The 9,134-nt window shown below is 58.0% G+C and overlaps 2 protein-coding genes and 1 pseudogene across 7 annotated transcripts in view; 1 reads left to right on the forward strand and 2 right to left on the reverse strand.

Annotated features, from left to right (window-relative positions):
* Positions 1-3,306, forward strand: part of LZTR1 (leucine zipper like post translational regulator 1) — a 21,039-nt gene extending 17,733 nt beyond the window's left edge. For all 3 annotated transcript variants that reach the window (XM_017882578.1, XM_017882579.1, XM_017882580.1), the window contains 4 exons: positions 165-314; positions 928-1,033; positions 1,118-1,198; positions 1,465-3,306. In XM_017882578.1, coding sequence (XP_017738067.1) covers positions 165-314; positions 928-1,033; positions 1,118-1,198; positions 1,465-1,581 — 454 coding nt within the window. In that variant the 3' untranslated portion in view covers positions 1,582-3,306. The remainder of the gene's footprint in view (positions 1-164; positions 315-927; positions 1,034-1,117; positions 1,199-1,464) is intronic.
* A 692-nt stretch (positions 3,307-3,998) lies between these two features.
* THAP7 (THAP domain containing 7) lies at positions 3,999-6,705 on the reverse strand. 4 transcript variants are annotated; one of them, XM_017882591.1, is made up of 5 exons: positions 6,298-6,678; positions 6,045-6,124; positions 5,472-5,627; positions 4,866-5,006; positions 4,000-4,654 (listed from the first exon to the last, which is right to left on the reverse strand). In XM_017882591.1, the coding sequence occupies exons 2-5, from the start codon at positions 6,122-6,124 to the stop codon at positions 4,102-4,104; spliced, it is 930 nt and encodes a 309-aa protein (XP_017738080.1). In that variant the 5' UTR covers positions 6,298-6,678; the 3' UTR covers positions 4,000-4,101. The 4 variants fall into 4 exon arrangements, 3 of the variants coding, with proteins under 3 accessions (XP_017738081.1, XP_017738080.1, XP_017738082.1); XM_017882592.1 differs by having other exon boundaries at positions 3,999-4,654; positions 6,045-6,323; XM_017882593.1 differs by lacking the exon at positions 4,866-5,006 and having other exon boundaries at positions 6,298-6,705.
* Positions 6,706-7,847: 1,142 nt separating this feature from the next.
* The window catches only part of LOC108536089 (tubulin alpha-8 chain-like), a 15,741-nt pseudogene continuing 14,454 nt past the window's right edge, over positions 7,848-9,134 (reverse strand).

The following is a 9,134-nucleotide window of genomic DNA, read 5'->3' on the forward strand; positions in this document are numbered from 1 at the left end:
GATGGGCACCCACGGCCAGCCCACAAGGCTATCCTGGCCGCCCGCTCCAGGTGGGTGGGGGCTGGACGGGAGGGGAGGGTGGGGGCTGGACGGGAGGGGAGGGTGGGCCTGGATGGTGTCTTCATTCTGCTGACAGCCGGGTGCCTGCCGCTTATTGTCTACAGCTACTTTGAAGCCATGTTCCGGTCCTTCATGCCCGAGGACGGGCAGGTGAACATCTCCATTGGGGAGATGGTGCCCAGCAGGCAGGCCTTTGAGTCCATGCTGCGCTACATCTACTATGGTGAGGTCAACATGCCACCCGAGGACTCGCTGTATCCTCACTCCCCAAGGAACTCCCAGGTCCCCACCAAGGGGTCCTGGCACCCACCTCGGGTGGCTTTGAGGCCCGCTCTCCTGCCCCAGCTAGGTGATCTGGGCCCAGCGCCTCCCTCCAGAGGATTTGCTGGTGCCTGGAGCTGGGCCAGGTGCTCTCCGAAGCAGTTGGCAGCTGGCAGGGAGGGGTTTGCAGCCAGGAGGAACCAGTGGGTTCCTGACCCTCACAACTGCCCAGAGGATGGGGTGGGCCACTGCTTTGTGTGACAGTTGAGCACAGACATGGAACTACCCCTCTTATGTCACTTCAGTAGGGGTCCGAACATGGAGGGTCACGATGCCTGTTAGGCTTGCAAGGCCATGGAATAGCGCTGCAGATGTGCAGACGGTATTTTTCTGGGGAGGGGATTCATGGTATTTGGATCCTCAGTGGGGCCTTTGACCCACTAAGTAGTTCAGAATCCATTTAGAGAGCATGCTGGTGTGTGGGCTGGATTGGAGTCTGACCCCTCCCTGGTGGGCTTGGGGCTCCAGCTGCGTCCCTCCCTGTCCTTCCCTGGGAGGGTGTGGACAGACCAGGTTCCTTTGGTCAGCTCCTTAACCAGGCCCCAGCTACTTGTTTGCGGCCCCCTACTACTACGGCTTCTACAACAACCGGCTGCAGGCGTACTGCAAGCAGAACCTGGAGATGAACGTGACGGTGCAGAACGTGCTGCAGGTAGCCCCCCAGCCCTGTGCCCGTGGCTGCAGCTCCCACTGAGTGGGTGAAAGGGGCAGCGCCTCAAGGTCCCTGCCATTACAGATCCTGGAGGCAGCCGACAAAACGCAGGCGCTGGACATGAAGCGGCACTGCCTGCACATCATCGTGCACCAGTTCACCAAGGTCAAGGCTCTGGCCTCCCCTTCAGGACTTGCTTCCCCTCGGCAGTGGCCACGCCCAGGCAGGGAGGGGTGCCCAGGCTCTGTGGTCCCCTGCAGTGGTGGGTCCTGGGGGTGGGCGAAGCAGAGCAGCCCACCACTGGCTGCACCTTGCTTCATCCTTGGGACCAGCCTGAGCCCCGAGTAGGGTGGGCCCCAGAGGGCTCCACTGCCCACCATGGCCCTTATGTGGATCTAGTCCCATCTCCTTCCGGCCTGCTTGCCTTGCAGGTCTCCAAGCTGCCCACGCTGCGGTCACTGAGCCAACAGCTGCTGCTGGACATCATAGACTCCCTGGCCTCCCACATCTCAGACAAGCAGTGCGCGGAGCTGGGTGCTGACATCTGAGGCCCTATAGCGCCTGCCCATTGTGAAGAATTGCCATGCCTGCCTGCCCTGTCCACTGAGAAGACTACTGGCTATGCGTCTGCCTATGGCAGAGTGGGTGCACCTGCCAGGCCAAGGGTCAGGGTGCCCACAGCCTCCAAAGAGAGCTGAGGGGATGTGGGACCCCAATCTTCTCAATTCATTGAAGACACAGGTCCCACAGAGAGCAGATGAGGAAGCAGACCCCCTCCCCTGTCATCACCCTCTCCTGATGTGGTGTGGATGTGAGGCCATGGCTCAGTGATGGGCTCACCACCCAGAAGTGGGGAGAGACCTTGGGCCTCCCACCCAGTGGTGCTTGGCCTGGCTCCTGTGACCTGGGTGTGTTGTGGACCCAGGCACTGGGGCCTGTCACCAAGGCTCCTCCAACATGCGGGAGGAGGCTTAGCAGACTTGCACTGCACCATGTAATCTGCCTGGGCTGCTCCTGTCCCGCCCACCCTCACTGAGATCCATGTAAGGGGCTCCTTTTCCCACCTGGAACTTGTGAGTGTGGACTCATGATGTGTGGGTCTCACCTGACTTGAGGTGAATTTTGGAGTGACGGGCCCTGAGGTCAGCTCCCAGGTCAGTTGTGCTGGGCCAGGCCTCGTTTTCACAGGGGCTGAAGGATCCCAGTCCACCTGTGTGCATGTCAGGGCTCAGGCGGAAAGAAGCCAGCCAAGTCCCGCGTGTCCCTTGCTGAGTATTTTGTCACAGACAAGCCTCCATTAAAGCCACAGCAGTGTACCTACCACACACACCTTGCTGGCCCAGCCACCACTGCTGGCCTCAGCCCCTCGGCCCTCCCGCAGCCGAGGACTGGCTCTGGAGCCCATGGCTTAGCAGATCCCCAGATGTAGGTCAGTCAGTCTTACCTGTCTCTATCCACACTGTCAACTCCTGCCCCCACCTGGGGTCACCTGGTCACACTGGGGAGAAGGGCTATGAAGGCCTCTAGGCTGGCCCCTCCCAGGGGAATCCTGGAGGCCTGGGGTGGGCTCCTGCCCCTTCTGCCCTGCCTTGCCCCTGCACTGTGCTCTTGGCTCCTGTGGAAGGCAGGCTGCCCTCTTGCCATAGTGAGGCTTCCATGTGAATCCACTCTGATGCTGGGGAACCAGTGCTCCCTTATTGGGAAGAGGATTCCAGGACCCCTTTTTTGTTGTGGCTGCCATGAAGCCACAGCTCACCTTGGGGAAGTGACCTGCTCTCCTCTGGCTGTATGCAGGTGGATGGGGGGCCTTGAGTGGCAAGTTGCTTAGCTAACAGGAACAGATCCATAGGCAGCCTGCAGGCTAGGAAGTGGCCTGGTGCAAGATGAGCTGGGAACAAGGGAGGAGAGAGTGGGAGCTAGGGCAGAGGCTGAGCCAGGAGGCCCATGAGGTGAGGACACAGCAGGCACAGGACCATGGCTGGGGGTATATGTGGTGGAGTGCAGGCTGAGGCAGCCAGCCATGTGGGTCAGGTGCATTCATTCAGAGTGCAGCCGCAGAGCCACCTACCCAGTTTCCACATGTGGCTCCTGCCACACCCACAGGGCAGCCTCCCCCAAATCCCTCTCCGGGACAGGTCAGCCCGGAAGCCTCCTTGAACTAGTCTGCAAACCCTGCTCTATGCTGACCCTTGTTGCTGAACCCTGAACTGTCTCTTCTTGACTTACATGAATAAATGAAATTACATGCCAAGGGCCCTAAAAAGCAAATTTTACAAAATTGTGTGGCAGTTTCTGGGACTAGAATGAATTCAGTTGTGCTCCTTGGCAGGGAGAGGCCATGCTTGCAGTGAATCACCCCACACACAGAGCTGCTAGAGAATTACAGCTGCAGCAAGGCTTTCCAGGTTCCTGGGAGTTGAAGGAAAAGGATGCTGAGGCCAAGACCTGACTGCTTGTCTCCAAGTTCTAGCCACCTCTTCCTAGATTTCCAGGGACTAGCTTGTTGGGGCTTCACTACCTGCTGACATGCCCCAGGAGGCTGATGACTGTCATCATCATTCCTGTTTTTCAAATAGAGATGGTAGTGAAGGGGGATGGGGAGAGGGTTGCTCTGCTTACCCACCAGGCTGATGGGGCCTGTGGACAGAAGCCTGTCATGCCCCTGCTTGAGAACCGAATCTGGACTGGGTTTCACAAGTGTTCTCAAAGGGGCTGGCTGGTTTAGGTCAGGGCTGTTTCAGATCCTATGGAAAGGGCACCTGGTGCTTCAGAGAACCCTGTGGGGCATGGAGCTGCACTAGCAGGGCTGTCTGCCACCAGTAGCTCTGAGGGGTGACAGCCAGGCTCTCTGTTCTCCTTGGCGAAGAGCTTGGACTGAGCCCGCTGGAAGCTGCAGCCACTGTCCGGGGCAGCAAGCTTACTACTCAGAGGGGCTCCAGCCCCCAGCTGAGCCAGACAGCAGGCCCTCTGTCTAGAATCCGCTTTATTATGGCACCTGGTGGGATCTGAGGGAGGGAGAGGCAGCAGCCTTGCTGGGCATCCCCTCAGTCAGTCTGGCGGCACCTCCCTTAGGCCATGCTGCTGCTCAGCTGCATGGCAAAGTCCTGCACGTGCTCCTTCAGAGTCTGGCGGGCATCCGCCTGTGCCCTCTTCTCCCGTGCCCGCTCCTGCTGCAGTTTGGTTAGTCTCAGCCGCAGCCGCTGCTCCCGCCGCTTGCAGGCCTGCAGCTGGCGCTGGGCCTTGTCAAGGGCATCAAGGGCTGCCTCAGCTCGCCGCTTCCAGAGTAAGGCGCTGCCCACCTGGTAGCTGTGTTCATTCTGGATGTAGGCTCCAGCGGGTGGAGGCAGGCGCAGCATATAGGCTGAGGGGGAGACTGGCCGTGGCTCCAGAGGGGAGGGCTGCCGCTCTGGCGAAGGCTGGGCACTGCAGCCTGCTTCATCTGCCTGGGCACCCAGGGGGCCCAGTAGGTCTGAAAAGGGGCTGCTAAGGCCAGGCTCCAGCCTCCCCGCTGGGGAGGCCGGCAAAGTGGCAGGTGCTGAGGCCTCTTCCACAGGAAAGCAGGTGACATCAGCAGGTGGAGGTGGAGAAAATGGAGTTGTGGGCCCTCGGCCTTCGGAGCAGCTAGTAAGGGGGAAGAGAGAGACTGATGGGCTAGGCTGAGGGCTTGCCAGACCCCACTCCACCAGTCCACCTGATCCCCTTAACGCCCAAACCCGATCCACAGATTCTGTGGAGCAAGAACCCTGTCCAGTTAGACTGCTGGCAGACCCCCTAGGGCCCAGTCTCTCAGCCTAGGCGTGGGAGTGGGGCATCCCCCACCCATACCACATACCGCTTCCTGCATCGTCTGAGCCGGCTGACTTCAGGGGGGCCAGGTGGATAATTGTGTCCTTTGGTTTTGGCTGTCCGGCGCAATTTTGAGAAAGACTCAAATATGGTGGGGACTGCCCCCTCCTTTAGCCTGTGATACCCGCTGTGGGGAAAAGCAACCCAGATGAGCTGGAGAGCAAGTGCTGCCTCCCCAGGCCAACCTGCCGCCAGCACCAGCGCAGTGGGAGGCTGGAAGGCATCGCGCAAACAATAGGTCTGGGGAATGCCAAGTTAGAGCTACACCAATCACTTCCCTGCAGGACCCCTCAAAGTCGAGGTGCGTGGAAAACCTGCACAAGCAGAGCTGGGCTGACCAGCCAAAAACAATTTTTTGATTTGTGGACTTGCTGGCAAGACTGGGGCTCTGAAAAATCCTCTCTGGAAAGGCTCACGTTTTCCCCGTGTCATGGCACAGTGATCCTGGGGGTGGGTCTCACTGTACAGAGCCGGGAAGAGGAAACAGCCCCCTCGGACGCTGGCTGCTCAAGGGACTTCCAAGACCTGCAGCTGTCCCAATCCGCCTGAGGCCCCACGTCCTACCCCAACGCTGGCCAGCAGGGAGGCTCACCTGATTCCCACCAGCTCAAAACAGTTCTCCTCAAAGTGTTTGGAGCAGAAGTAGATGTACTCGGATGCCGGGTCCCACAGGCCCTGGCCGCTGGGGTCCAGCCGCTGGCAGTTGGCCAGCCACAAGCCTCGCCTCGGGTTGTCCTTCTTGGGAAGTCTGTGGAGCCACAAACCCGTGAGCACCAGGCTGTCCATAGCCCTGGGCTCATGCTGCCCAAGCTCCCCAGGGGGAAAACGCAGACCCAACACGCGCCGCCACGAGACCACCCTGCGACCCCGCCAAATAAGCACCACCGCCCCGGCACAGACGAGGCAACGGGAGCCTCGACAAGAAAAGCAGTTTCCTCAGCGTCGTCTGGCAGGTAACAGAGTGGTGCACGTCCAAGCCGGCTAGACTTCCCGTCCTCCCCGTCCCTACTGCATTTGTTCCTGCCAGGACCGTCCCGCTTCGCCTCCCACCCACAGGTTCAAGCCTCCTCAGGATCCGAGAAAGGCGCGAAGCCTCTACGCAGTTACAGCCCGAAGCGAGCAACGACTAGCGCATGCGCATGAGAACCCGCGCACGCGCGCTGACCTGTGGAAGGAGATGCCGCGGTTGCGCGTCTCGCGCGTGTCCCGTGTGCAGCAGCCGGCAGCGGAGCAGTGACGCGGCATCTGGGGAAGAGGCGGGAGTTAAGTCGCAAGCGGCTGTCCGGGCATCCAGAGGAGCCTCGCGCCGCCAGCCGCCGCTCCTCCCCAAGGGGCTCTGGCCCGTTGGGTGCCCCCCGGCCCGTTGTTGCCCCAACCCCGTCCCAGCCGGTTTCTTGACTTCTGTCAGCGGCACTCACGGTCTGGCCATTGCTGCGCCGCCGAAGTCTCGCGAGGGGTAGGGCGCGCCGGAAGTTGGTACCATAGAGACTGGAGAGCTGGAGGTGCTCCGCCCGCGGGGCGGGGCGAGGTCCTAGCGAGCTGGGTTCGGAAGCGGCGCGAGTGTGCGAGTCTCTGTTGCGCCCGCGTCGTGCCAGCTGCCTGGACTACCAGTGTTGTCGCCCATGTGGGCTTGTCTTTCGTCGGTTGAGGCCTCACTGTTCTCCGTAAACACCCCAGCACGATGGAGCGGCCCCAGTGTACGGGTCGGCCCGGGAGCGGAAAGCTGCGGTGTCCTGGGAGCCTCGAAAGCCGCGGGGCGGCAGCTCGCTTCCGGAAGACCTCTGACTGACGAAAGAAAACGGGGCCTGGGACGCTTGCACAAAAGAACCCGACAAAAACCAGAGCCCACACTCACTTTCGTACCGGGGAGGTGGACTTGAGGGAGGGCAGGGTATGCCCCTGAGTACACTGGGGACGTGTGCTGGGCGGGAAGTTCCATTGTAGCCAGCTTCGGTAGGGGCGTGACGGAGTGGGGGAAAAGCTGAGGATGCCGCTGTGACAGGCAGCGTCGGGAACTGCGCCTGCGAAGGCCGTGGACACATGACCTGGCGGGCTGCTTAACTTAAGTCCTCGTCTCCTCCCATAAGACTCAGTGAAAATAGCCGCTCCATTCAAGGGCTTCAGAAGGTTTAAATGCAAAATAGGCCAGGCGCGGTGGCTCAACGCCTGTAATCCCAGCACTTTGGGAGGCCAAGGCGGGCGGATCACAAGATCGGGAAATGGAGACCATCCTGCCAACATGGTGAAACCCCGAATCTACTAAAAAAAAAAAAAAAAAAGAGCTGGATGTGGTGGTGCTCGCCTATAGTCCCAGCTAGTCGGGAGGCTGAGGCAGGAGAATCGCTTGAACCCGGGAGGCAGAGGCTGCAGCGAGCGGAGATCATGCCACTGCACTCCAGCCTGGGCGACAGTGAGACTCCGGCTCGAAAAAGAAAAGTAAAGCATTTTGTCCTAATTCCCTCAGTTAGTGTTTTGAAGCCAACATTAGGGAAGTAATGCAATTACTAAACATACTGACATGCTTAATTTCTTCAAGAAAACAAATTGGCCAGGCGCGGTGGCTCACGCCTGTAATCCCAGCCCTTTGGGAGCCGAGGCGGGTGGATCACGAGGTCAGGAGATCCAGACCATCTTGGCTAACACGGTGAAACCCCGTCTCTACTAAAAATACAAAAATTAGCAGAGCGTGGTGGCGGGCACCACTCCGTTGAGACTCCGTTTCAAAAAAAAAATGAAACAAATCGATGTTTTTTCCCTTATAAATGCACTTGGAAAAGGAAGGTTATCTGGAGGAGGAATCTCTCAAAGTACAACACAGGAGAAAGACAATATCGCAATACAGAAATTTTATTTATTTTTTGAGACGGAGTCTCGCTCTGTCACACAGGCTGGAGTGCAATGGGGCGATCTTGGCTCACTGCAAGCTCTGCCTCCCGGATTCACGCCATTCTCCTGCCTCAGCCTCCCGAGTAGCTGGGACCACAGGGGTACGCCGCCACGCCCAGCTAATTTGCAATACAGAAATTTTAATAGGTAATTAGCTCTTCTAACGTTATGGTAGGGAATACAGAGGGATGGTTGCCTGCCGCACCCTCCCCTCACTATTCTTCGCCTTCTTCAGCCTCAGCTTCCATGGAATCCATGCCCACCTCTTCATAATCCTTTTCCAGAACTGCCAGATCCTCGCGGGCCTCGGAGAATTCCCCCTCTGCCATGCCTTCCCCCACCTACCAGTGCACTAAGGCGCACTTGGTCGAACTTATGATCCAGGCAGGCCCAGGCCTCCGCGATGGCCATGGTGTTGCTCAGCATGCACACCGCCCACTGCACCTTGGCTAGGTCTCCCACAAGGACTACCGTGGGGGGCTGGTAGTTAATGCCCACCTGTCAGAGATGGGCAGTATAGAATGAAGTTTATATTGGCCTCAGAAATGGTAGCTCATTAAAAATTAGAGCTGTGGACCAGTTTCAACACTGTGTTTTAAGAATTTTTGGCATTATCTGTTATCTATTGACAATATCCTTTTTTTTTTTTTTTTTGAGACGGAGTCTCGCTGTGTCGCCCAGGCTGGAGTGCGGTGGCGCGATCTCGGCTCACTGCAAGCTCCGCCTCCCGGGTTCCCGCCATTCTCCCGCCTCAGCCTCCCAGTAGCTGGGACTACAGGCGCCCGCCGCCGCGCCCGGCTAGTTTTTTGTATTTTTTAGTAGAGACGGGGTTTCATCGTGTTAGCCAGGAGGTCTCGATCTCCTGACCTCGTGATCTGCCCGTCTCGGCCTCCCAAAGTGCTGGGATTACAGGCTTGAGCCACCGCGCCCGGCCGACAATATCCTTTTTTAAAGAATTTTTGGCATTATCTGTTATCTATTGACAACATCCTTTGATGACTTCCTTTTTTTTTTTCTTCTTTTCCTCCTTTTTTTTTTTTTTTTTTTTTGTTGTTGTTGCTGTTGTTGTTAAGACAGGGTCTAGCACTGTTGCCCAGGCTGGAGTGCAGTGGTGCAATCGCGGCTCACTGCAACCTCTGTCTCCCAGGTTCAAGCGATTCTCCTACCTCAGCAACCTGAGTAGCTGGGATTACAGCCATGTAAGATGGAGCTCGGAAGACGGAGATTTCAGTGAGCCGAGATTTTGCCGTTGCACTCCAGCCTGGGCTACAGAGTGAGACTCTGTCTCCTAAAAAAAAAAAATATATATATATATATATATATGTGTGTGTGTGTGTGTGTGTGTGTGTGTGTCCCATATTACCCATAC

Source organism: Rhinopithecus bieti, unplaced genomic scaffold (assembly GCF_001698545.2).
Source record: "Rhinopithecus bieti isolate Rb0 unplaced genomic scaffold, ASM169854v2 scaffold_13317, whole genome shotgun sequence".
NCBI classification, from domain to species: Eukaryota; Metazoa; Chordata; class Mammalia; order Primates; family Cercopithecidae; genus Rhinopithecus; species Rhinopithecus bieti.

Coding starts and splice junctions, on each gene's coding strand:
- THAP7 (XM_017882592.1), bottom strand. CDS start 6,124: ATGCCGCGTCACTGCTCCGCTGCCGGCTGCTGCACACGGGACACGCGC. Junction 5,007..5,471: donor TTTGAGCTGGTGGGAATCAG/GTGAGCCTCCCT, acceptor TTTTCCCCACAG/CGGGTATCACAGGCTAAAGG. Junction 4,655..4,865: donor CTCAGACGATGCAGGAAGCG/GTATGTGGTATG, acceptor CCCCCTTACTAG/CTGCTCCGAAGGCCGAGGGC.